Consider the following 27,962-nt stretch of genomic DNA (forward strand, 5'->3'; position numbering starts at 1 on the left):
CCCCCCACCCCCCCGACTACAAAATATTGCCTGAAATGGAGAGATTAGCTACTACTTGCTGCCCTCCCTTTAGCTTTAGATAACCTTCATGTCTTTCAAGTTTAACCTCGGGGTAGCCAACACAGAAAAACAAGTTGTTGATACTTGTGCTGTATGTTATTGCATGTGCTATTATTCTCAATTGGGCAGCAGGGTTTAGGCTTCAGATAATATATTTAGCTTGGGAGTTTAGTGGAATATATCTCAAGTGTAAGTGATACAGACATCTATTGATCTGTAAAATAACCTATGTTTCTGCAAAAAAACCAACAACAACCAAAACAAACAAAAAAATCCCAAACCAAAACAAAATCCCAAAAAGCCCCAAACCAAAACCCCTAATATTTCTCAAATAGACTTGTTAACTGAATTGTGGTCTTGTTTAGAGCAAAATTTGAGGTTTGGAGAAGGAGAACCTATTTGAAGAATTAATTAAAAATTGATGTAATCAGTTAAGCTAACGTGTGGCCGTGTACGTCTTCTGCCTCCTGAAGCCTGATTACCCAACTTCAGGGGCCATCCTGTTAAATGAAGTGGTGACATTGGAAGCGGAGTTAAGGCCACTAGAGTAGTTTTCTTGCTGGTTGTCATAACTTCATTGGGCACCCATTGAAGGACTACCCTTTGGGTTCCTGAAAACATGCCCTAAAAGACATGGGCAGAGTAAGAGTATTTCTCACTTCTCTGCAAAAGTTATAAGATGACCAAAAAACTGTGAAAGTGATTGTTGGAAATGCTTAAATTTGTAGTAATGCAACCAAATCATCTAAGCTGAAATTTATATTCAGTTCAATTTATATATCAGCATAATGTTCAGTTCCAGAGATTCGAGTTGCTATAATGCTAGTGATTTTTTTTAAATACTGTATTCTATTGTGACTCACTGAATGTTCTCCAAACTACTTACGTTTACTGTAGACCTTTCAGACTTTGTTCTTGCCTTAGTTCTTGTTACTTCATTAAATTTTTTTTTTTTTGCATTTTCCCTCCCGTTGTTTCTGTGCTATGTTAAAACAGCTTCCGAAGAAGAAATACCAAGCCCTTGCATTTTGTACAGAAATCTTGAGAAGATAAAAAAGAAGGGTCAGTTTATTTGTTCTGCAAAATATTTCAACTATGGTGAATTGTGGCTTTCTCTGTATTCCATTTACAACTGGCTATACTTGCACTCTTGAGGACATGTGAAATAAGAACAATTCATCTGTTTTAACCGCGTGTCACAGATATAAACCTAAAAACTTACAACTTGTAATTTTAATATGCAGTCCTAGTCTCAAACATTGTGAAGTGTCTGTTGCCTATCAAATAAAATACAGAAGTGATCCAAATGTATGAAATTAATTCTTATTTATACTGTTATTTTGCTTCCTGGGGTCTCTTTATAATACAATGCCTTTGTTTGTTCTTTCCAATAGCTGAAAGAGATAGATGCTAAAAAGATTATGAGAGCAATGTTGTCTTATGTGTGGCCCAAAGACAGACCAGACCTGCGAGCCAGAGTAGCCATATCTCTGGGGTTTTTAGCAAGTGCAAAGGTAAGAACAGATACTTCATTGTAATGTGGTAGTTACTATTCATCTGGAGTTTCTACAAGGAATAATTTTCTTTTTTATTATTTAAAGGCTTTTACAACCTTAAGATGTCTGTTTCCTGTATGAGAAGCATATAGTATTAGAAATGATAGCTTGGATTTTTTTAACGGGGTGTGTATGCATGTGATATGCATGTGTGTTGTTGCGGAGATGATGGTGATGACCAGAATTTTTATTTCCATTGCTCACATTGTTTTAGTCCAGGATTTTCCATTGCCAATTAATCATTTACATCATAAGTTATGGGAAATGTGAGTTAAAGGTTGCCTACAAATCTTCTCCTCTTGTGGGTGCTGTATCTGTCAAACAGGATTTCTTCAAGGCTCTGTGCCCATTTTCAACTCTGAACTTGAGCAATGTCATGGTATCTACTCACAACTCTTGCTGTGCTATGGAAAAGGGGATTTGAGCTCCAGTCTTATGTTGATATTTCTCTGTGAGATGACAGTGGTATTTCTGTTGTTTCAGGGACTCCTCTGGTGTCCTAATGTGAAAGAAACTGTATAACGTATTTTCTGTATTGAACCATGCTTTCGTTCAAATGATTTTTCTTGTAGGCTTTTGATTATGAAATGGACGGTTGCTCTTACCTTTACTTCATTGTGTGAAAGGATCTCTTATACTCTTGCCTGCAAGAAAATTAGTGTTTATTTGTTCTTAGAAAGAAATAAGCATGCAAAAGCTTTCTGCAGGTTAATGGAGGATATAATTCAAATTTTGTGCAAACCTTGTAGAAATAGTTCAGAAGAGCAAATGTTAACTTTGTGCAAAAAATCTTTTGCTTTTGAAAAAAAAAAAATTTGATTGCAAAATATTGGAAGTAAATTTTCTAAGTTTCATTGAGACATATGGCTCAACTGGGTTGCTTCTAAGTATGGCAATTTTTACCAAACATAAAGCTAATCTTAGTATCTTGCTGGGATAAGCTAAAGTAGGTACTACTTAGCAGTGAGTTTTAGCACTTAAGCTAGTTGCACTAGCAACTTATTAGCATTCAGCAACATTGCCATGTTATGAAAAGAGAGAAGAAACAAATTTCAGCTACGTAGGTGATAAGAGTATTTGGAAGAGAAAAATGCTCATTTATTTGAGCTGAAGAGGAAAGGCCAATCCTTTGGTCTACAGCTCTTTCTCATGAGCAATCTATCAGGCGCTAGCTGGTACTGTCTATAGTAGATATTTTGGTTTGTGCTGCTGTTCAGGACGTTGCTGATAATGCAGGTGACAACATGCAGAATATGGCACATCTGTACAAATAGACTTCCACCCTTTTTGTATGCCTGTGCAAAATATACAGCAATGCTTTCGATTATACTTAAAAACTATCTGGGAAACTATCTGCTCAAAATGCAGATGCTAGGAGCATTTTGCCTTGTATATGCAGTTGTCCTCACAATAATATTTAACTGATTATAAGCTTGGTTCATTGATGTTTTGTGATGTATATTTAAGAATACCCCATTTACCAGATGGATATGAAAATTCTTCTAACTCAAGTTTCTTTTTAAAGCCTCTTATTAGTAATGTGGATAATAATCAAGGCAATTTTGAAGTAAGTTTGAAGTATTTTTTTCTTTTTCTCTTCTACTCTTCCTCCCACTTCCTAATTTGTAGGAATGTGATCGAATGTGAATATGATAGAGAATGTGAATCCAGAATCTAATCCTGCATGTGGCAGCACTGTACCTTGCTTTTAGGAAATCTATTAATGTTTCAAGCAGCTTTCTGAGGCATAATGAAAACAAAATTGATGGCCAGGATGCCTGACTCTTGCAAATAGCTCTGTATTTGCTATAATACAGAGCTATTATATTTCCACCGGGAGAGAGAGATGTTTCCCCTGTCAGAAAATCAGACACTTAATTGGTCTTTGGAGGATGTAACTAGATGTTTGGATCTCTCCTAAGTGTTCTCTTAAATTTCCTACTTCAGATTCTGTACAAGGCAGCCTGGAAGTCCCGATGTCCAGAGCAGATTCCCAGAAGCAGAGCAGAAAACCTATTGACCTTTGCCCAGGTCTTAGGAGATGGCTATTAAAGTGGAAGTGTTTTGTGAGAATGTTTGGCAAACAAGGATTTTATTGGGAAAACACACAGCAAGGTCTCTACAGAATATATATCCTAACAGGCTGGGGTGAAAATTTTCACGGATGTCTTCTAGCTATCCTTTGCTAATGTTCTTTGTTTTGTTCTGTTTCTGTCATAACAAAGCTGTGTTAGAACTCAAACATTTTTGAATAACTGCAGTTTAACAAATTCCCCCTCATCATCTGAGCTATGTCCACTCTTCCTTTGTGGGGTAAATTTTCTTAAATTGCTTCATACTTTACACGTGCTAAGTATGCATGTAGTTATTGTGGCATAACTGACATGCAATAGTTTGTAACTATACTTACTAGCTATAGTAAGTCTGTCATATCTTCGAGCCCTGAACACCTGCTTTTCTTCCACAGCAAACTAAAGGTCACTTTGTCCTAGAGAAAATTAAATACAAATCAGTTTACCTGTAGCTTGCCTGGACCATGTATAATCCTGTGCAGTTTCCTCATTATCCCATTTGGGAGCCCTTTGATCTGATTGTTTGTGAGGTTAATTACAATGTACTTGATAGACCACACAAACAGTTTGTTAAAGTTTCTCTGCTATATAGTTGTGTCAGCACAAGAATGCCAGCATATCTTTCTCCTTACTGCAGTCCTGGCCTGATTTCTTTGTTCACTATGAACTTGTCTGCATCTGGAGGATTTACACCCTTATTATGGATTTTTTTTAAAGGCTGCTTGTTCTTAGGGGTTTTGCATAGAGAACTATATGATCATGATGCCTGCTACTAGTCACCTTCCCCAATAAGAAATACTTTTATAAGCCTTTTGGCCAATTTCTTCTGAGTTTGACAAAAAGAGTTTGGTGAGGTTTTATACCTGTATATTTATAAAGTTAAGTTTCCAGATAGAAGAAAAGATCCAAATGGTGACTCTCTGAGACAGAGCCTGTAGGGTGGCTTCAATTTTATTCTAAGAAAACTCTGGAGAAATCACAGCGGAGAGGTAGGTTATGAAATCCTCAGTCACAGGAAAAAAATTAGGAGTTCACACCCAGTTTGATTGGGCTTACTTACCCACAAAACACAAAAAAGCTGGACATCATACCTCCTTGTCCTGCTGCTTGAGAAATAATTTGTCTCTTTAAATCTTTGGTTCAGTAAAATTCAGTTTCAAAACAAAAGCCAGTTTGTGTGCAGCTACTGAAGAGCCTGCAGTTACAATCTGTCTTGACTCCTTTTGTGGGGCTCAGTTGCCTGTCATTGAACAAATTATTGTGATTTTTGGTTCCTTTTTGTCTGCACATAACCGCTAGTAGTATTGTTAGCCTTCAAAGTGAGCTGCTTGTATGGCTTTTTATGACTGGTAGCTGACAGGATGGAGTCTGCTCTAGGGCTAGTAAGGTCCTTTTTTCATTGGAAGATTTGTTGTATTATGACATGCTTTAAATTTTTATCTTAAATATTTATAGCCTATCTAGACATGTGCGATCTGAAAGATGCAATGGGAAGATAAGTGAGAGGAGTACACAAGGCATTATCTATGTTTTCAGACACATAGGTTAGCCTGCTCAGGTTCTATGTATCTGGTTTTTCTTTTTCCACATTCCCTCTCCCATTTTTTGTTGTCTCTACTGGGGTATGCATAGTAAATGCTTCTTTACTTTTCTGTTTCTTCCCTTTTTCTTCTGTGGCACAAGAAGAAAAAGTGCTCGGGCTTCTGAGAAGCTGGATTAAACACGTGAATATGACAAAATCACTTGTCACCTCTGTCAGCCTGTAATGGTTTTTGCCTTCTTGGTCACAGACCAGGCATGTGTTATTCATGAGCCAGAGGAATCTTTCAGACTATCTGCATTTCCACTGACTGCTAATTCTGTAAGTTTCAGGAGAAGAAATTGTTTGGCTAGGGAGGCAAGACACAAGTGTCGTGTTGTAAATTTTGTCTGTGTGCAAAGATAATGATATCTATCAGATCAGTTCAGATCTTGGTGTTTGAGCCCTTTTTGTGGGCTCAGATGGAGTTAGATAATTACAATAAATCCTTAGAAACTGTTAGCTTTTTGAGAAGTTTCAGGTGAAAAGTATTTTTTAAATTTTTAATTTTTTTTTTCCTCTTACTGGAAAAAGTACGTTTCAGGTCATAATTAAATTTGAAGAAGCCATGAAGCCAGATGCTTCTTCCCTCTTTTGGACCACATTTTGTAGCTTCTTTAGCAGTCTTACCTCTGTAAGGGATGGAATTTTCTGTTTATATTTCCACAAATGGAGTTGTTGGATGTGTACGTTTATATTGGTCCAGAGATAAATTCAGTCATCTTCATGTCAATGTTTCTCATTGAGTATTGGCAAAAGAAGAGTTCACTGTAGACCAGTTTTATCTTGTTGGGGCTCAGCCTGTCACTAATTCATCATCTTTATTAAACAAGAAATACCGGGAAGAGCAAAATGAAAGATAAGACTGTTTGCCTTAAAAGTAGTGTAGTCCCACAAGGGAATAGAGATGATGATGCATTGTCAGCTTAAAACAGTGCAGTCATTTAAAAAAAATGTTTAAAGTCACTTAAGTATGATGCATTACAGTATAACGTGCTGTTAAATGTGGGCAATTGAGTTGGGATGACTTCATGGGTGCTGTATTTGCTTTCCAATAAATTCAGGCAGGCATAAGCTATTAATTAAAAATTATAAATAGAAAATGTACAAATTTGTATTAAAAGGGTCTTTTAATGGGAATTGTTACCAAGCATTAAGAAGAGGACGGAAACCTATATAGATATATTGCGTAAGACAATTGTTTTGCATGGTAGCTTTTCATAGTGTACCTAGGTGTGCTTAAAGCTTTTTGTTCTGTGCCAGCAAATCTAGACTACTAAAGAGATAGCTGTGAGTTTATGTAGAAGGCTGAAATTTTGTTTCCATTAATGTGAATGTGATCTCATTGACTTAACAAATTGAGTAGGAAAGGCCTGTTTCTAATAATGGCCTCTCATCTCTCTTGCTATAAATTTTGTAAGATTAACTTTTTTTTTTTTAAATTACTGGAAAGCAGACTGTCTTGATTGCTAATGAAATGCAATACCATGCTGCCTTGTTCTTATTCAAGCTTTACCCTCCAGGAGTCAGAACAACTATAACCCGAGACCAGGCTTTAAATTTCGTTTAAAACTCTATTGGGTAGAATTATATTGGTGTAAAAGAAGACATTTCTGCAAAATTGTAGGCTGTTACCGGTTAAATTAATTGCGAGTGGAGAACTGCAGTTTAAAGAATACATCTCTTTTCTTTAAACGGGCTTTAAAATATATCTGTAGTTCTATTTCTAAACTACCTATAGTGTAGCGTAGTCTACTGAAGAGCAAAATCCCTGCAGAGGGATTTCTGAGAATCTGCAGCAAATCAAGACAATCTGCATTACATTACTCTTATTTTCTACTGTGTAGTCTCTCCCAGGAAAACTCGCGCTTTGTCATGTTGGTCATCACTGTAACACACGTGGTGGTATATTTGTCTTTATTAAGAACAAAATGCCACCCAAAAATTGAGTTTCAGTAACTCTGAAGGGAAAGTAGGGGTTTTTTTATTATACTGGGGAAGAGGGGAGGCATTTGAATTTCAGTATTGTAAAGATTCAAAATCTCTGTTAATGCATCCTCAGTTCTTTGTGGGGCTTTATGCTTGAGGTTTAAGCATGTAATGGCAGTAACCTGTTCGTCTGCTGTGTATAACTGAAGTTACCAGACATTATTATATACTGCTGTTTTGATGGTATTTGTTGGCTTTCTGCAGATAATGCTAACCTCGGGTCTTTTTTTTTTTAATGGAGCTTTTCACAATTCTGACCTATTAAAAGGGGAGCTGTTGCTGAAGGACTGTCAGGCTTGCACTGGATAAATTTCAGAAGAATGTATTTGAAGTAGGACCTGATCTTTCAACCGTTTTCTTTTTTCAGTCACAAACTAACCAGTAATATTCTCACCTAGATGCTCTCAGATCTCATCTGTCTCCTCTCAGGAGTTGTCTAGATTATGCTGTATTGAGAATTTGGTAGTCTTTTTTTTTTCTCTTTTTTCTTTTTTTCTTTTTTTTTTCCCTTTCCCCTTCTTAGTGTACTTCGTAGGGGAGACACAGGAGGGAAGAGGAAAAAATGGATTCCTTCCTCATTTGCATTTAAAACTTTTGCCTAAAACAGTGTTATATATATGTGTAAAAAAAAGAACAGATTAAAAAAATTAACTTAAATTTTTTTTTTAATCCTATAGTTAAAAGAACTATTTTCAAAACTCCAGTTTCCCCTCTTGGTGAAGTACCTGTCTTCCACTACTTATAGTAATTTGTAACACTGGGAATGTTTGATACTGGGAAGGTTGTTACAATTACTCAAAGCCTGTCTTCCAGCTTGAATTTGGACTGTAGTTGTGAAAGACTTTACCACTCTTTTCTCTTGAAACCTAGTTTTATCCAGTTAATTTACAGTTTTTTTCACTGGGCTTTCAGCTCTGACAGACTTCCCTAAATACAATTGAGATCTAAGTGGGTATACAAGACATTTGGTGGAGAGAGCTGAAATACTTTGTTTTGGTTTTTTGTTTCTTCTCATGTGAAATAATTTGTCATCTACAATTTTTTTTCCAAATATTGGGAAAAAGAAACCAAACAACTTTAAGCAAAGTCAGCTCACTGTAAAGTATTTTAACATCTGCCATGACTGTAGGTGTTAACATACTTGTTCAACTGCTAAAAAACTTGTATACCTTATTTTCAAATCTTCGCAGTTAGAAGCAGTTTGAATTAATGAATTCTATTAATTATATTCTTGTTAGTACGAATGGGTGATGTAACAATGGAACATTAACAAGACTTAAGAATTTTGTTTTCTTTAAGATTTTCAGTATTTTCTCATGCTACAGTTGTGCAAATAAAAAAAATCCTAAAGTTGGTCCATTTACATATACAGCTGTCTTGCTTTTCGCATGTAGAGGAGATGCCACTGTTAGAGGAGATGCATTTGGGTTTTGGTGCTCTTACAAAAATACCTAGTGGCATACTATATGTTAGGTTGTGGATATGACTTCAGTATTTTGTTTGAAAGCTCATATTGTTAAAGTAATTTGTAGATTTTGTAGGCTGTATGGAAAGTTTTCTGTGCTGCTGTGCCAAATGCTAGGGTTAATGCAGATATTAAGTTAATGTTTATAGTGATGTTGCAAATGGAAAGCATTATTTAAATATAAAGGTAGTATTAACAGTCAGAAGAGACAAAGGATAGGTTAACTTCTTTTCTTTGACTTCACTAGAGCTTTGGTTTAATACAACTCGATTGACCCAGTGTTAGCAATATGTGGGTGAGTTGTTTCTTTTGTAGTAGTAGTTCTTCATACTGAATATTGCCAGTATCACAAAGAGCAACCAACCTGTAATGAGGACATAATTTAGTAGCATTGTGAGTATGCGTCATGCAGTGTCTGCTACTTGATTCATTTCCTAGTCTTGCCATTGCTATACTGAGTGCTCAGCCTCAGTTTAAGTGCCTTGGCAGTGTACAATTTGTTTAGGATAGAAATTGATATTTAAAAGGAGCCAGTGAGAGAGACAAACTAACCTGGCAGTCCCAGGAGTAAAGACTTAATAGTATGGAGAATATTGTGCTTGAAATCAAGAGAGCCATCTCACCCCCATTAAGTGGTTAAGAACTAAATATAACAGTGGAGCAATTTCAGAAAAAATAGTCACGCTACATAGATACATGTTTTAATGCATATGGCCTAATTGGTGTTCTTATGCTTTTAGGCCATGAATATATTGGTTCCCTTCATGTTTAAATATGCAGTAGACAACCTCAACCAGGTATCTGGAAACATGCTCAACCTCACCGATGCACCAAATACAGTGGCAACTGTGGCAACTGCTGTTCTCATTGGCTGTAAGTGGTATTCCCAAATCTGTTGACAAGCATTAATTTTCTTCAGTAAGGGAGAGGGATAGCAGAGCTTCTGACCTTTGCACTGCTAAGCATCCAGGGTGGTTATTTCGTTTCAAAACAGTTACTTGTGTGTTGATGTCTGTTTCCAATGTTCTGTGACCTTGCTTCTGGTATTCCAATTAAAAAATGAAATCATGCTTATAGAAAAGATTCTTGATTATAAATCCTACCCTTTCTTATAACCAGCTGCAAAAGAAACTGATTTAAAATGTGTGCGCAATGGTTAATAAGTGAAAAATAGCACAAAGTTTTGGACCAATTAAGTATAAATTAATGTTGCACTAAAAATGTTGAAAATATATAAAGAATGAGTCTAGTGTAATTTCATGCACAAAGGGAAGTTGTAAAGATAATTATTTTTATTTTGTAAACTTTTTCATCTTTTTTTAGATGGTATCTCAAGAGCTGGGGCAGCATTATTTAATGAAGCTAGAAATGCAGTATTTGGGAAAGTAGCTCAAAATTCAATCAGAAGGATAGCGAAGAATGTTTTTCTGCACCTTCATAACCTGGATTTGGCATTCCATCTAAGTAGGCAAACCGGAGCGCTGTCAAAAACCATCGACAGAGGAACAAGAGGCATCAGTTTTGTTCTTAGCGCTTTAGTATTTAACCTGGGACCTACGATGTTTGAAGTAGCACTAGTCAGTGGAATTCTGGTAAGTGTTGTTTATTCATGAGTTGGAATTGTCTAATTTAGGAATAATACGTTGATTTTCTTTTACCAAAGTCTACTGGGTATTAATAATAATAATAATAATTGAATTTACCAGATGGTTGTGAAAGCAACTACTGTAAAGGAGAGCAATCCATAATTTTCAAATATTAATTACTTTAAATTGGCTTATTTGAAATTATTTTCACATTTAACACCTTCAGCCAGTGGTATTTATGTGAATAGTTTTTAATGTTGTTCTTCAGAATTGTTGAAAAAATGAAATCAGAAAAGTAAACTGTTCACACAAGTGTGAAATATATCTGGGTAAATACTGAGGAAGCAGAATATAAATGTCCAGGAATGTTGTGTCTTAGTGTGTTGAGGACAGAGGAGGGAGTGATTATTGACTTTCTTCTGAATACTGGTCTTTTCTTATCCAGTACTTAAAAGTGAAAATTACCTTTTGGAAAATAAGCTTCTCGTTCTTGCAGATTTTAAGCTTAATAAGCTCAGTTTTAAACTCTTCCTTTATAAATCACACTTACTATCTTTGAAATCAGGATCTTTGGATATTTATATGCTAAAATCTAAATCTCGATTATATAGCCTAGGCTAAATTAAAAGCAAGAATCTTGTTTTGTTTATTCCCCTTCTTTTTAAAAGGACTTAATCAAATTTGAATGTAACAATATAAGTTAAAACCCCTGTTGATACTGTGTTAAATTTTATAACCTTTGGAAGTTGCAAATCAAGCTGGCTGTCAGCCAGCCTGCCATAATGCTTTAATTTTTCTTCGTACGGCTTTTCTCTCCTGATGTACCCTGAAGTAGAGAAAATGCTTCATAAATTGTTTTGCGAGGCCATTTATGTCGTCTTCTGCAGTCTTCAGCTTTCTTTCAAAATCCACCCAAAAGGCATGTAAACAAATACTTATTTGTGCTAACAGCACAAACATCAGCAACATTTATGTTTTATAATGGCAAAAATTACTTTCCAGTGTTACGTTATACACTAGCTCTTGGCTATCTTCTCTTACCTTTTTATCTCTACCCTTCTCCTTGCTGCTTTCTTTTTGAGTTTATGCCTGTATTTAGTCTTAAGCTTAAGTTCAGAGCAGGGAGTGTGTTGGGAGGGACCTTCAGAGTTCCTGTCTCGGGCTAAGCTACCATAATTTTGAGACCACAGTGAAGTTTTGAAAATTATTATGACTTTTTTTTTCTTTTAAATATTCTAGTATTACAAATGTGGTGCAGAGTTTGCTTTGGTAACCCTGGGGACACTGGGAGCCTACGCAGCATTCACAATAGGAATTACACAGTGGAGGTAAGGCATGCCCTCAGATTCATCAGGGTACTTAGTGTTGCCTCAGCCTGAACTCTTGACTGTATTAAGCCTTCATTTTACAGGACTAAGTTTCGAATAGAAATGAACAAAGCCGATAATGATGCAGGTAATGCTGCAATTGACTCGCTACTAAATTACGAGACTGTGAAGGTAAGACCAATCTTTACTACTAGGCTCTTTTGTCTTACTTCTGTCAGCCTAAGGAAAGTGAGTCATAAGATTCATCTTTTATAGGGCTACATATTTGGAATAATAGCATATTTTTAAAACATTATTTATTTGAAGAGTACGACATGATATTGACAGAGTAGCATGAAATTTGTTAGTGGGGCTTGATAAAATCTATTTGCTAATAAAGAGTGAGAAGTTTCTTTCATGACTGAATCACCTTGACCATCAGTTTCTGCAAAATGTAGACTTAGAGTCTGGTAGAAGCTTCTCTTTTGTTTGCAAAATTGTCTTCTGAATGTCAGCCTGCAACATACTGTCTTCTCAAATGACCACTGTGTACTGTTTTCATTACCTATTGCAGTTTGTAGCACTCCATTGCAATGTTTGTGTGAAAGAACAGGTCTCTATTGGTTCTTCTATTGCTACTATTAAAAAATCCTGTGGACAGCTTTGAAATTGTCCAGGCTTATGCTTAGTTTATACTTCTTTTAATTGGAGAGCTAGAACTGGAAAGAAAACAGTGGAGTTAGCTGTGAAGAAGGACCCAGAAGTAGACATTGTGCGAGAAGTACTGTTCTAGAGAATTTGCCATCCTCACAGTAATGAGGATGTTCTAGTACGTAGAAGACAGTCACTTTTTCTTCTTTTTAATATCTAGTGGCAGCTGGTGTTTGGTTTTGACAGTAATCAGGTAGAAGTTCTGCAAGACAGACACCCAGTGTTACTAGAATATGAGTATGGTAGGGATCTCTGTAATGTCTCCTTTCCCAGTGCAGAATGTGCTGGGATTTGCTCATGGTTTTTGTCTTCACACACTAATCTTTTATCTTTTCTCTTTAGTTGTTAGAAGTGAAGAGGGGTTGTGTGTGTATCTGTGCATATAGTATGTTTACACTGAACTTTATAACTAGTTAAATATACAGTCTAGTGTGTTAGAGAATGTGACATTCTTTTTTTTTTGTGCATATCATAGTATTTCAATAATGAAAAATATGAAGCCCAACGGTATGATCAATTCTTGAAGACATATGAAAATGCCTCCCTGAAGACTACCTCTACTTTAGCTCTCCTGAACTTTGGACAGAGTGCTATATTTAGCATTGGCTTAACGGCCATCATGGTGCTTGCTAGCCAGGGCATTGTTGCAGGTAACTCATCTGTCTATAAGCTAAAAATGACTTCCCTTTACCTTAATTCATCCATAATAGAGGTGTTAATTTTAATTAACTTGTGGTTGATGTGATAGTTCATTTTGAGAGTTTTTGCTTGAGAGTTTTGGGTATTTCTGCTTCTTGGACTATTATTAATTCTTTTTTTTTTTTTTTTAATATGTGTATGTAGTAGTAACTAATATGATTTTATTAGAAACATTTTAAAAGTTTAGCAGTTAGAGAAAGTTCCTAAGAAAATGTAACTTTAAGAAGTTTCTGTTGAAGGATTGTGAAAGACACTTCTATAAATACAAATACTTCTGCGGACCTTGTACAAAAGTCTTTTCTTTTTACCCTTCTTCCTTCCCATGTTGTCGAGATTCAGAACTTTTCCCTAACGTATATATACCAGTGTGCTTTATCTCCAGTAGTTTTATTACCAGTGTCCTTCGCGTTCCTTAGATTAATAAGGGCACATTATTAAAAGAATTGTTTCTATATGTTAGGGTTTTTAATCTGTATTTGTTTAATTTACTACATAAAGTAAAGCCTGCTTGTTTAGGAAGTCACAGTAGAAGCTTCAAATACAGTAGAATGCAGTATCAGGATGAGGCTCAGCTAAAGCAAGGTGGTTTTGGAGTAAAAATAATGATGCTTTAAACACTGTTAGTATCCAGATGTTTGAAGGGTAGACCTTTATATCATGTTGTCTTTCTTGCATCTGCTTTGCTCTTTTTAAGAGATGCCAGGACAGGGAAGAGTTACACTGTGAACGGATAAGTCAGTACGTGCAGTTTATGGCTGTCCTTAGGAAAATTTAGAATAGCCTTTAAGCAAGATGGTAGAAATACGGCTTTAAATCATCTTTCTGGACCTGTTTCAGCTGAACTGACCCAGCACTTACCTTTAGCTAGTGTGTCATCCTGAGTTTTCAGCGTATTTGATATTAAGCTGCCCAGAGGTTCTCACTATATGTTTTAGCAGCTCTGTTGTATATAGTATGAAGGTCCTCTCTCTTGATCATGACAAATTCTATCATTTGGATTTGTCTGTAATTGCACTTAAGATTGTCTTTCCTGATTCTTGCTTTCATATATTAGTTCCTCTCCTTTTAACTTATTTAGGCCCCTTTATGTTTCTCTCTGTGGAATTTACAACTTTACAATCTGATGTTTTCCATGAATTTCCTGATATGCTGCTTGTCTTATTTTCCAGGTACTATTATATCTTTTTTTGGTTTTTTTAGTGAAATCCACACAAACATTGCCATTTGTTTCAGGCATCTTCCTATATAAAATCTGATCTTTTGGGAATGCGTTTTGTTTACTATTTAAACATCTGGTTTTAGAAATGGGATAAAAGAAACTAGACTTGATTGACTTGATTATTTTTTTTTTTAATCTTTTCGTGCTTCCTAACAAGACAACCCTTCAAGTCTCCTTCTTCTCTCACATCCATTTTGTCTTAAGGCAGCCTTTCTGTTGGAGATCTAGTAATGGTGAATGGATTGCTGTTCCAGCTTTCTCTTCCCCTAAACTTCCTGGGAACAGTATACAGAGAGACAAGACAAGCACTTATAGATATGAATACCTTGTTTACACTTCTCAGTGTAGATACCAAAATTAAAGTAAGTAGTAGCTTATTTTCCTAAAGTATCTGGGTATTTAATAGGGCTGTTTTCTGGCAATGCCATCATTTCACCCTGTTTGTTACCTTCCAGGTTTAATTTCTATTCAAAAAAGAGATGTTGTGTAAGGATGCTGTTCTGCCTCTTCTTTAAGTGCAGTTAGTGCAATAGCAGCTGCTTTTTTCTTGCAGAACCTTTTAGTGACAGCGAAAGTTGCTTCATGGAAGATGTGTTTGTATTGAGATTTTTTTATTTTAAGTATTCATGCCTCGTGCTTGAATTTTTATTTGTAATTAATGATGCAGAATTTATTACTGCAAAAGAAGTCATGAAGCAGAGTGTTTACAGCAGAAATTCTTACCTTCTTTGGGGAAAAGGAGGAACAAACGAATTTCATTTGTGTGGCGGATTATAATTATTTTCAACATATCCAAGCTGGAGTGTCTATTTGCCTCTTTCTGAGCTGGGAAATGGACTGTTCAGCTTGTTGAACTGCTTGAGATACTTTTTGGGCAGCATATAACGTGGTACTCTTCTTTTAATAGGACAAAGAGCTGGCTCCACCCCTGCAGATCACACCAGAGACTGCTGCCATCGCCTTTGATAATGTGCATTTTGAATACCTTGAGGGGCAGAAAGTCCTTGCTGGAGTGTCTTTTGAAGTCCCTGCAGGAAAGAAAGTGGCCATTGTAGGAGGTAGTGGGTCAGGGTGGGTAAATGGACTAAATATGCCAATCAACAATGCAGAATTTTGTTTCTTAAATGCATTTGTTCTTGTGTTTCGCTTTTTATTATTTTTGTTTGTGACATCAATTCTGTTTGGAGATTGTAAATGCAAACCAGGAATGTAACATTAGCTTCAATTCTTTTCAATTTCAGGAAAAGCACAATTGTGAGATTGTTATTTCGTTTCTATGAACCTCAGAAAGGAAATATTTATGTTGCTGGACAGAACATACAAGATGTCAGTTTGGAAAGTCTGAGAAAGGCAATAGGAGTTGTACCTCAGGTATACCATGTTTCATTCTCCCCAAGAAGTCCATCGTAATAGTAATACTCAGTATTCTGACACTGTGGTTCAGTGAAGGCCAATTCTAATGCAGTGGTATTGTCTAGTTCCCTTGAAAGTCACCATGCTCCTTTTTTGTTTTGTTTTGTTTTGTTTTTCTCCCCAGGAAATACTGTGTTTTTATGTGCATTATCATATAGATCCAATTTCTAAAATGTGTTTAAGCCTCTTCATGAGAAACTGCCTCCAGCTTCAAATGATTTAGCTTTATAGTTGATTACCACCCATAATGAGTTAGCAAAGTGGTAAAAGTATGCATGACATATATGTATATATATATTTAGGATACAAAATGTATTAATCCCATTTTTGGGAAAAGAAATTTCCCCAAATACTTTTACCTTCAGGCTTTGTAGAAAATATAAGCTATTCTGTATTGATTTCTTTCATGGATTTGGGACAGTTTTTAAACTCTTCTTGTTTAAAATATTCTTTCCATAAATGTAGGATGCTATTCTCTTCCATAATACTATCTATTACAATCTGCTCTACGGCAATATTGGTGCGACACCAGAAGAGGTGTATGCAGTAGCAAAGTTGGCAGGAATCCACGATGCTATTCTTCGAATGCCAAATGGTTACAACACTCAGGTTGGTGAACGAGGACTCAAGCTCTCAGGTAGGTTCTTAAGTGCACAAGTTCTTCGTATCCCCTTTGCTATCTCAAAGTCCAATGCATAGTTTATTCCTCAGTCAGACTTGCTTTAAGCTTATTTACATTATAACATAATTGTGAGGCTAAATATTAATACAAAGATCTGTAGTTTAAGGCAACTGTAGTCTACAAGATATTTAAAGGAATGTATTTTCAGGGGATAGCGTTAAATGAGTTGATACATAAGCATGTAGATGCATCTAAGTAAAAATGATCTTTCTTGTAATTTATTTGGGTAGTGGAATGCGTGTGAACAGAATTGGGATCTTTATGTATATGTGCTTTGTGTGTAGGATGTGATAGCTGCGTATATATGCATAGACCTTTCAGATTTGAGTTCTTAAATGTAAACTTGTAACAGCTGGAAGTTAGGTGGTGTTTTGTTTTTGCTGTTGATAGTAAGTAAGGCAATGGGATATGTTGTTACAGCGAAGTCATTTTGGACCCTGTTCATAATGAAAGGGCCTTCATGTCTTATGTGTTTCTTACATTGTGTAAGAAACAACATGAAAATGGTGTCTGTGTATCTGCAAGCATATGGATTTATCACAACCTTGGTACTGAAACAAAAAAAGCATGCGTTTGGGTTTTCAGAGTCCCTCTGTATTTGGGTATGCACTTATAAAACAGCATAGCTGTTCTCAACTGGAAGGATCGTATCATGGCATTAGCCAGGCTTTGCTAGCCATGCTAGCCTTTTGGGGCCACTCTTACAAAAAATTCACTTTACTCCTTCTTCTCTACAGCTGTCTGTAATATTAAAATTACATACACTTGTTCATAGGGAAGATGGTGCTTGAAAGCAAACATTCTTCCTATGGCAGAGTTATAATGTAAGATGAGGGATCACATGGAGACGGGGAAACGTCTAAATCATTTCCCATATCCTTTTTCTGTTTTTTATTGGGGGGACACAGGATTTTAAAAATACGGAGTTTAAGTATAACTTTTTAGGTAGTAGCTAGATTCCACTGGAGTGCTCTCAATCTCAAATCTCTTAGATTGAAGTTGCATTGAGACAAAGATAATAATTATGTCCATCACATAAATGTGACACTTAATGTGCATTGAATGAAACAGAAATGAAATTACTGTTTTGGTTGAAGGATATATTATTATTAGATTATTACATTTTAAATAGGTCTTTATCTTCTTATAGCTCTTACAGTTTTTTAATAGATTCTTGATGCAAGATAAAATGGGATACTCATTTCATGAGGTTTCCCCATTTAATTCACTGATGGGTTTGGTTCCCCTCCTTGGTGGATATTACAAGAAGTAGAAGGTGGATTTGCGAAGTTCATTAAAACCATCTTCTGTTGTCTTGTTTTGAAAAAGCAAAACACGCTATAGTTTTGCTTAAAATTGCTAGCCAATACGAGCAGTGGTGGGGCACAGTTTTTCATATTGGTTTGTTACCTTTTTCTAATACAGTCTTAAAGGTGTTTCAATAAGTGTGAGGTCACTGAAAATATTTGGAAGGATTTTGACAAGATAGGTAGCATAGTGCTGAATTGTGTGCAGAGAGTAGTAGTGGAGAAACTGCGGTACACAACTACTGCTCTGCCTGAGGAGAGTCCGTATCACTGTGGTAACATGTAGGACGTCTTTCTAAACAACTTCTCCTGAATACAAGGCCTTACTGTTTGACAAACTCTAAACATGCATGGCAGAGCTTAATTTTCTTCCACTCTGACTCCGTATACAAGACACCATTTATTGGTAGACCAAAGAACAGGTCAGCTGTTTTCGTTTGCATGTAGGATGGAGCGGCAGAGCAGACTGCTCTACTCCTTCGGGAATGAGGTATGGCCCTAAAGGAGAGAGAAACTTATCTCAGTGAGTTTGGAAACTTCAAGGTGTTGAGGTTGCTTGAGAATGGTACTGAGATGTATGGATCTTCAGGGGATGTGGGGCTGGTGCGGGTCCAGAGGCAGGAGTGCAGGAATGAAGCATGTTCAGCTCTTGCAAAGACAGCAAGCTATATGCGGTATTTCTTACTCTGCAGCTGCTGAAGTCAGGAGTCCTGGTCTCTTTGAAACAGAGGATCAGAGGTTACATTCTGTATCCAGAATGTATGTGCAGGAGAAAGCACGCACATTTGCAGAAGGGGAATACAGAGAAGGTTAGAAGGGAAATAAAATGTGAAGCACAAATCTGGGTGAGTGAGTAGAAGATACAAAATAGGCACTGGCAAAACTGTAGAGAACTGTGATAATGATGAAAGATTTCTCTTGTGCTGCCTGTCTCCCCAAACTAGTAATTTCTAGAAAGAGGATTTGACTAACAATAGGTTTGAAATGTCTTGGCGTTCATAGAAGCATAGAATGGTTTGGGTTGGAAGGGACCTTCTAAAGATCATCTAGACCAATCCTCCTGCTGTGAGCAGGGGCATCTTTCACTAGATCAGGTTGCTCAAAGCCTTAGCCTTATGTTGAAGTTTAGATTGGATATTAGGAAGAATTTCTTCACTGAAAGGGTTGTCAAGCATTGGAACAGGCTGCCCAGGGAAGTGGCTGAGTCACCATCCCTGGAGGTATTTAAAAGACGTGTAGATGTGGCACTCAGGGACATGGTTTAGTGGTGGGCTTGGCAGTGTTAGGTTTACAGTTGGACTTGATCTTCAAGGTCTTTTCCAACCTAAACAATTCTATGACTGTATGATTCTATGTCCCATTCTAAATCTGGAGAAGTGTGTGCGGGTGTGTTGGAGTTTCCTTCTGACCTTTCTGAAAACGGGTTATGCATTTACTCCATCCTTCATTTTATGCTTCCACTATGATGGTTGTAAGCACCCGTATAACAGTGCATTAACGAAAGTGGTGTTTAGAAAGTGAAGGGAAGTGTGTTCTTTTCCTGTTTTGTTTGTATTTAAAGAAAAAAAGAGTATGTAAAATACTTCTCAGGAGAAAAACACTGGATTTCTGAGGTGATAGAAAAAGAGCTCAGAGTGGGCATCTGCCATTGCAGTAGCATCTTCAGTTTCTTATTTTCAACAAATTAGATGAGTATTGGCAAGCAATAGTAATAAACGAACTTCACTAACGTTTACAGTCAGGGTACAGGAGTCTAAGGCTAACGCTCTCAGAAATGTCTGCTCATCTTAGGCTTTCTCAGATTGCACTTTGAATTGATCTTAAATGCAGTTGTGTGCTCAGCTCTCAGGGAATTTGCTTCTGTGTGCTTTTGCTTGCAGGTGCCAGTTTGTGGTTTTAGGTTGGAATGTGGAGCTAACGTGTCCACTGTATCCCATGTGCTTTTGTTAGATCAATATTTTCATTGATAATGAGAGTTGTAATGGCCAGAAATGGTTTAGTTGTTTAATGGATTGGAGATGTCAAATGCGTATCTCTGAGTTCCTTCAGTAGCTCTGTAAAGATACGGCATCTGTTACTTTGAATCTCTGTAGTTTTCTGAATAGTAGAATGGCTCCCTAAATTGTTATAAAGGTGTAATTCATTTCTGAATCTGTTTAATTTTTTTTTTTTAAGTTAACTCAGGCTTCTTATACTTCTAGTCTAAGAAAAACACAAAGTCCTGACTGGTTTTGTCTTTTTAAAATAATATTTTGTGGGAGAAATGGGGGGAGTGAAAGCTCTGTGAATTCAAGTGGTCCTCTTTGAAATCCAGTCATTTTATATGCATGATGTAAAAAACGAGGTTTTCAGGACCACTGACATGGTGGGTGTCTCGGTGAAAGGCACAATGGCAATTAACGTGGGTCCCGGATGTGTGAACAGAGGTAGTAATGTGTGGGGCCAGTAAAGGCTGTGAACTTAATTTGGGGCCCTGGTTCTGTGAATAGCTAAATCTGTTGAGTGCAGCAAACGATTAGTTTAGAAAATAAGTAAATTGGATTCTCCCTGTATGCAAAAATTTGGTATATTTGGTATATTATTCCAGTAAATGAACAGTTTACTGCTTTGAGGACTGACATTGGAAAACAGTATGTTAGAAGTGCTGTCTTGATATTTTTAAACTGGTGGATTTTTTTTATAATTGGCAAGAACCTTAATACAAACAAAACTCCCTAATGCTAGTACAATAGCATGGGTAACAAGCCTCAGTATTTCAGTTTCTCTCCCCTAGTGTGGTTTTCCTTGCTTGTGTGGTACGAAAATAGGCATAAGGAAGTCTTAACTGCAATGAGAACTTTATCAATTTAAGTGGTGAAGTAAGCATTTAGTGCAGTTCTTACTGGTCTCAGTGATTGATTCATCAAGAGTAAATAATGAAAACCAAGCTGGTTTGGCTTTTCCAAGTAGAATCCATTTCAGTGTTTTCTAATAGATGTGTAACAGACAGAACTATAACAGCCCAAACCCCTGGCTTTGTAAATGAAATGGTTAACATGCTGCTGTCGTGAATATGAATGGGGAAGAACATGAAACAAATCTATATGTTATAAATGTAAGGAAAAACCTTGGATTTTGTTATTGTAGTATGTCTTTCAAACATTGATATTGTCAAGCTGTGAGTTTTGAACATGCTTTAAAGGAGAGAGAGAGAGTATATTAAAATAGATTGAGTAAATTGTACAATTCTAATTGCTACTGAGTTCTGCCAAAGACAGTTTAAAATTTGAACTGCAGCATTATGATCAGCCTTTTAAATGGTTTATTAAAGCATGTTCTCTCCTGATGGGAATGGAACATTAACAAGAATATAATGGTATTAAATGGAATGTTTTGAAGTCTTGAATAAAACAAAGGAGGACAAGTGCACAAATGTGAAATGTTTGCATTGCATACCAAATGTTTAGCAGATTTTAAGTTCTCAAATGCACCTGTTTTCCTGTCTGTAAAAGTTGTCCTAAATTATTCTTGGGTAGATGTTGGCTGTAAGAATTGTGAAGGAAGGAAACTAGTATGAAACTTGGTTACATCAGAAACCAACAGGCAGTAGATTGCATAATGAAGGTGGTTTTCAGTACCATATTAATTGTGTTCTTTAATGAAATTTACCGGTTAAAGCTATTAGGTATGGACACTTTAAATCTGAGCCGCTATGGAGTGGAAAGTTAGATGAATTTCCAGGAGAGACCTGGAAGAAAAAATGTGTGTGCAAGATGCATGAAATCAAATACGGAAGGCATGGGCAGAGCATTGTTTATTTGCGAGAGAAAACAGAATGTATGTAGGCGACATTACTGTACGGGGCATAGCTTAGACCAGGTAAATGAGCTCATACTCCCTGGTGTATAGAGTGAGTTATTGGACGTTGTCGTTAGTTACCTGTTCTTGCCTTGTAGCATATACAAAATAGTTCTCTGTCCTTTTCTAAAAGGATAAGCAATCTTGAATCACTTTGGATTTACCACGGAGCAGGAATTTGTGTGATATCTTATGTAACATGTACAGACCTTTATCAGCAGCAACTATGATGTATATAAAAAAAAAAAAAACCAACCCCCAAAACAGTCATGTCTACTGTTGAATTTTGAATATCATGATTGTAACTTCATCTTTGGTTTTTTTTTTTCCTCTCCCCTCTCCCCCCTCACTTCAGGAGGAGAAAAGCAAAGAGTTGCAATTGCTAGAGCAATGTTAAAGGAGCCACCTATTTTTCTCTATGATGAAGCCACATCATCTTTAGATTCAATTACAGAAGAGGTAAATTGAGATTAAAAAAAAAAAACAACTTAAGTGTTGTAATGATGTCTGATTCTGATGCTTTTTCCTTGTTCTTTTCCTCTCAGAAAGAATTCTGTTATTTTTGCCAGATTGCTATCATGTATTTTCCTGTTGTTATTATTATTAAGAGATCCTATGGCTAAGCCCTTTTCCTAAAGGCCAGATCAGAGATACTGAGTCTCTGTCTATCTTGAGACGTAGTGAAGAATATCAACTCTGTCTCTGGGTATATTTTCTGTTTTACACTCTTGAGGTCCCATTCACCATTAAACGTTCATCTCTTGAAGCTGTTGCAAATACCTCATGTGGCGATGAAGTGTGAAGCTTTCCAATCCACTTTAAAAGGTGTTTAGGTGACATTTATCGTTCATTAAAAATGTCTTATAAATAATTGTGACGTAATGCAGAACAGAAAACCTCTTGTTTGTTGTGCAGCATCTTTCTGAGATGCAAATCAGGTAGGTGTTATCTGCAGTGCTGGTATCAATTTGTATTCATTTCACAGGAAGGGCTGTGAAACATCAGGGCGTTGTGACATAGATGTCATGATACTACTACAGTAACTGCGTCAGGCTTCATAACTACATCTTTGCTTAAACACAAAACTCTGAGCACCAGCAGTAATTTCACAATCTAATGTTATAAAAAACTAGAGCTGGAGCTATGTTTGTGTTCACTTATGCAGATTATTGAGCCAATTTATTGACCTGTAATCACTAAATTACTTTCATTTTCCAGATACAAAGAAATCAGAGTACAAACTGTACATCTATATAGTACAGCATTCAAATATAATACAGCTTCCTCATTGGGCCAGAAATGTTCATAACACACACAATTCTACAGAACACTACTTGGATTCTTTCTCTCTCTTGTTTTGCTGTATTTATTGCAAGAATCATAAGCAAAGCTGAAAGTTTCACAGCAGAACTGCACTTTAAAGACAGCAAATGAAAATGAGTCCTTTCCACAAAAGTATGTCTGGTAATCAAAATGTTTTCTGACAAAGGCAAGCGTTTTTCAGGAAAATAAAATGGACATTTCACTTACTGTAGCAAAGGCACAAATTCCCAAGTAGTGCTGCTTGCATCTGAATGGAGTTTGGGAAGGTGGAAGACTGCTCACAAAGGAAGCAATGGATAAATAGATAATTCCCAGGATTGCTGTAACTTTATGTTCCACATTGGCATGATATTGAGAGGGACTTTTTTCTTTAACTTTGATTGGAAAGTATTACTATTATTATGATTTATTATTTTCATGTGTCTTTACTGCTGTTTATGTTGCTTTTGTAGTGTGGCTGCATGGGAAAATTTTTCCTGAAATCAAGTAACACTTCTCTTCCTTTGTCCCTTGGGATATCTGCGTTATTCTATGAATAAAGGGTTTTTTTGCAGTTTGAGGACTTTGAGCCACAGATATTTCATATGCTTGGGATTCTTCTGTTTCTTCTGTAGGTACTCGTAGCTGTTTCTTATTGTGAAGCTATAGCAGTACTGGAGATGTTTCTCAAAACTCATTTGCAGTAATTTGCATATTTCCAGACAGCATTTTATATCTCTTCATACCACCTAGGAGTGTGTAAGAGTGTGTCTCTATTTTAATCTTGCAGAATATTCTCAGCGCCATGAGGGACATGGTGAAACACCGAACATCAGTTTTCATTGCTCACAGGTTGTCAACAGTAGTTGATGCAGATGAAATCATTGTGCTGGATCAGGTGAGGTGATCACCCTATGACGTGTAATTTTCACATGTCAGCGTTTGTTTTAGAGAGTCTGTGTGTCCATTTTGAAATATTATACTCCCACCAAGCTATTGAAAGTTCTTTCTTTGGAAATGAACCATGTTAGAAAATTCTAGCCTAAGCTTTGCTTTTTATACATTTCTCTTCTTTGCAACTAGCAGTTTATCAGTTGCAGAAACTTGTATGTGTGACTCTCTTGTAAGAACGTTGTGTTTTTACTTCATTTGCATAGTTCATTTAATTACATGTTCTTTATATGGATTATGACAAATTTCACTTGATGCTCTGGGACTGGCTTAATGTTGCATGTTTTTAATCTAATTTATTACATGCTTCTGTCAGATTAGGTTTCCTAATGTGTTACCCCCAATTTATGCTTAATTCTCATTACTCAGTGAGTGTCTGTTTTTCACACATCCATTGGTTTTTTTTCTTTCAATGGAAAGAGAGAGGACAGCATGTTCTGTTTCCATGCAGATAAAACTGTTGTAGGATTGTTCAATCTAATTATGTTATAAATCTGAACACCATTCTCTATTGTACCTGTAGAAAAGTGTGATTATTCCCTTTCTGTAGTCTCCTTTTATAAGAAGAAAAAAAAAAAGAAAAAGAAAAGTTTCAACATTTGATTTACTAATATCACTATTCAGCTGTTACCTCATATTCAGTCTGTCCTAAGTCCATTTTCTTCTTTATTACCCATATCTGACTATCAATTTAAAATAAACAAATGTCCTTATTATAACTTCATAGTTACTCTTTTAACTGATAATGCTGAAAATATAGTGCTCTAATCTGCTGATAATAGATACTAAATTTATCTCTGCATTCATTTTTTTCAGTTGCTATTTACGTGCTTGTGATCATAGCTGTATTTAGTGACTAAAATACGCATATCTAAAAGAAAATAAATTATTACTACAGTATGTTAAATGATTTCATGGGGAATTAGAACAAAATCTTATGAAATGGTGACATTCATGACTATCTTTGCTATACAAATCTCAGCTTCATATGAATCTCAAAATGATGTAGTGGAATAAATCACTCGTACTGCTCTGTGGAGTTTTTACTTGGTTTTGATCTGCTTGTTTTTTCAGCTTTTGCTGAAAAATCATTTCCTAAGGTATATCCTTTATGTAACTGCATGTTAAAACATCTTGCAAATGTGGTTTAATATGTTATAAGGCAATCTGCAACTTTTTGTTTTCAATGCAAGTTTTCACAGCTTACTAAGAGTGTGTTTTGTGTTATAGAGTAACTGTTAAATTAAAAATAAAAGCACAACCTAAAACTGTAAAACAGCTAGGGTGCTCACTTTCATGAATGATGTTAGTGTAATAAAGATTGTGAATGAGTAAGGCAGCATGGTGCATCACTTTTAGTGCCCAACTGCTTCACGAGGCATCGTTGACGTTTGCTCAGCAGAAAGTTGCCTCTTGTCGTCCCAGCTTGATTGATGAGCACTGTGTTAGCAGCCAGATAAATAAGGCTCAGTAGCGGAGATCAGACAAGATGATTGTGACTGGTTTTGCTTAGCAGTGGAAATATGGCATCACAATTTCAGCACCTTTGCCTAGGTAAATTCAGAATAATTCTTGAGTGAGTAAACAAACATTGTGTTAATGATATTGATCCTAATGCTGTGAAGCTGAATAGAGAAGTTACTTTTCTGATGATCGTTCAAGAGTTGTTAAAAAAAGGCTATAATTCAAAAGCCTAGTCTCTACTACGATTAACTCTCTAAATTAACCACTTAAAGTTTTTAAATAAATTCTGCAGTTATGTTGGTCAAGTGTGTATTTGTTCAGATTCCACCAGCACAACTAGTAATAGAAGTGAACAAGACCCAATTTTTTTCACAGCATGTTCATCAGCAGCTGTCACAAGGAGGTAGATTTAATTGTAGATCAGAATGTAGAACTAATACAAAATCCATGTAGTTGTCTGTATAATGCTGTCTTTTCCCAAAAGAAAGAATAGCTGGAGAATGAATACATTATTTTAATTTGAAGTCAGTGAATGTAAATGTGTATCTCAAAGTAAAAAGATGAGTCTGGTTTTTTCAAGAGTAGTGTTGTTTCACTGTCTGTAGGATTTGAGTTCTCCTCTCCAGCTCTTCCTTCCCGTTTCCACAATGATAGTCAATAAATCATCTTTGCTCTTGGGAATAGCACAGATGAACTGAACTGCTCACTCGATTTTCGTGACGGCAATTGCAATGACACAAGTTACTGAGCACCCATCTAAAAGCACAATTTACGCTAATTGTTTTTAGGATTTGATTTTAAATGTGTTTTGCTTATCTAGTACAAATCCCTCTCTGTATGCTCTTTTCTTTTAGCTTCTTAGTGCAAGTATGTTTGTTATCAAGCAAAGACAAATACAGTTTATTTTGGTACATTCATGTGACTTTTGCAGTAGTAGTTTAACACCTTGCTCCTCAGGTAGAGGTTGACATTTACTTTAAATAGCTCTTCCAGTTTAGATAGTAAAACTTTGCATGTTGGTGGGCTTTAAATTTTGTCCAGATGGACAGAAGGCATCTACGTTCCATGTATGTGAGATTGAGAAGAACACAGTTCCTTGTTTCCAGCTTGCAGTGTAACATACAATTCAGTGCACCACATACTCAGTCTTTCGTTGCTGTTCCAAGCTCCTTCTCATTAATAATTGCTGCAACCTATACTGTAAAACTGTGGCCGTGTGTTGGCAGCATTTATATTCCTAAAGATCTGGTAATGTTGATTACTGACTTACTCCCCTTCTTTTACAGGGTAAAGTTGTGGAACGTGGTAGACATGCAGACCTCCTTGCAAGTCCTAACAATCTCTATTATGAAATGTGGCATACACAGAGCAGCAAAGTACTAAATAGTCATAACAATCCAAATTGGGAAGAGAGGAATAATCAGATGTCCAAAGAGGAGGAAAGGAAGAAACTAGAAGAAGAAGTTATCAATAGTGTGAAAGGCTGTGGAAACTGTTCATGCTGATTATGATCCTGGATTAATCTTCTATAGCAGGTTAAAAATGCACAAGATCACAATGAAGTGCAGCTCTTGTTTCTTCGTCAGCATTCAAAAACTTCCTGGCTTTTGCAGTTTTTGGGGTTTACAGTTTCTCAGAAGGACATAATTTCAACCAAAGGAATTCTATTTTTACATCTTTAGAAATCTTTAATATTCAATGGCATCTGCAAGAGCTGAGCTTTTTCAAAAACTTTAAACTTCTCAACTAAGAGTGTAGTTTGTGGCAATTTTTAGGCATCGGTAAATTCTCCTGGTAGTCACTTGAGGTGGATTATTAAATTGTAAACAGATTTGTCCTTGTTTTACATTATTTCTCATCATTAATCGTTGATAAATATGTCATGTTTTAATTGTAATTGGGCTAATTTGAACTCATTTGCTAGTGAGGAAGATGCAATTTAAATTCTTCAGTGTCTGGTTTAAAATGTTCTTCCTTGTAAAGAATAAGAAAAACCTCCACAAAATATCACAGGCTTCTAATAGCAAATTAAATATTGGAATTATCCATCTCACCCTTCAAAAACACCTTTCATACTGGACTATCAGGAAATGTGTTGGTATTATTCTAAGAGAAAACTAACAGTATTTTTAAGAGCTGGCAAAATTCTGAAATTGACAAAATATTGTGTGACTTTACAGGAAACATACAAAATGTTGTATGTAAATATGAAGAATTGGAAGTTTCCCTTAAATGAAAAAATCTGAGTTCAGGATTCTGTATCCTCAACATCATCTGTAGTAGTCAAAGCAGAATGCAGTCACTTTTTCTATTTCGATCATGGTCTTAGGGAGCAATTAAGATTCAATAAAGACTTCCATAAATTTCTATTATGTCATCAATGTTTGAGAAAATGACCTGGATAATGTTGAAAGTGTTGCTATAATAATCTCCTCATTTCAATAGTCAGAACTTCTTCAGTGTCAAGAAACCTCAGCCTTTGTGATTTGCGGGACACTACAGGTGTATTGGGTTTGCGTGGCAAGGTTTTGGTAGCGGGGGGCTACAGGGGTGGCTTCTGTGAGAAGATGCCAGAAGCTTCCCCCATGTCCGATAGAGCCAATGCCAGCCAGCTCCAAGACGGACCCGCCGCTGGCCAAGGCTGAGCCCATCAGTGACGGCGGTAGTACCTCTGGGATAATGTATTTAAGAAGGGGGGAAAAAAAACTGGTGGAACAGCAGCTGGGAGAGAGGGGTGAGAGTATGTGAGAGGAACAACTCTGC

General features: G+C 36.3%; 1 protein-coding gene across 1 annotated transcript; it reads left to right on the top strand.

The window, feature by feature from the left end:
• Nucleotides 1–1,454: 1,454 nt before the first annotated feature.
• Nucleotides 1,455–27,035, top strand: ABCB7 (ATP-binding cassette, sub-family B (MDR/TAP), member 7; the record flags this gene model as incomplete). Its single annotated transcript, XM_009587699.1, has 13 exons — nt 1,455–1,574; nt 9,462–9,594; nt 10,045–10,313; nt 11,547–11,635; nt 11,719–11,806; nt 12,801–12,975; nt 14,448–14,605; nt 15,151–15,314; nt 15,485–15,614; nt 16,122–16,293; nt 21,838–21,941; nt 23,575–23,682; nt 26,486–27,035. Coding segments are annotated over 13 exons (1,929 nt in total), but the record flags the coding sequence as incomplete, so codon positions are not given.
• Nucleotides 27,036–27,962: the final 927 nt, after the last annotated feature.

Source organism: Fulmarus glacialis, unplaced genomic scaffold (genome assembly GCF_000690835.1).
Source record: "Fulmarus glacialis isolate BGI_N327 unplaced genomic scaffold, ASM69083v1 scaffold42161, whole genome shotgun sequence".
NCBI classification, from domain to species: Eukaryota; Metazoa; Chordata; class Aves; order Procellariiformes; family Procellariidae; genus Fulmarus; species Fulmarus glacialis.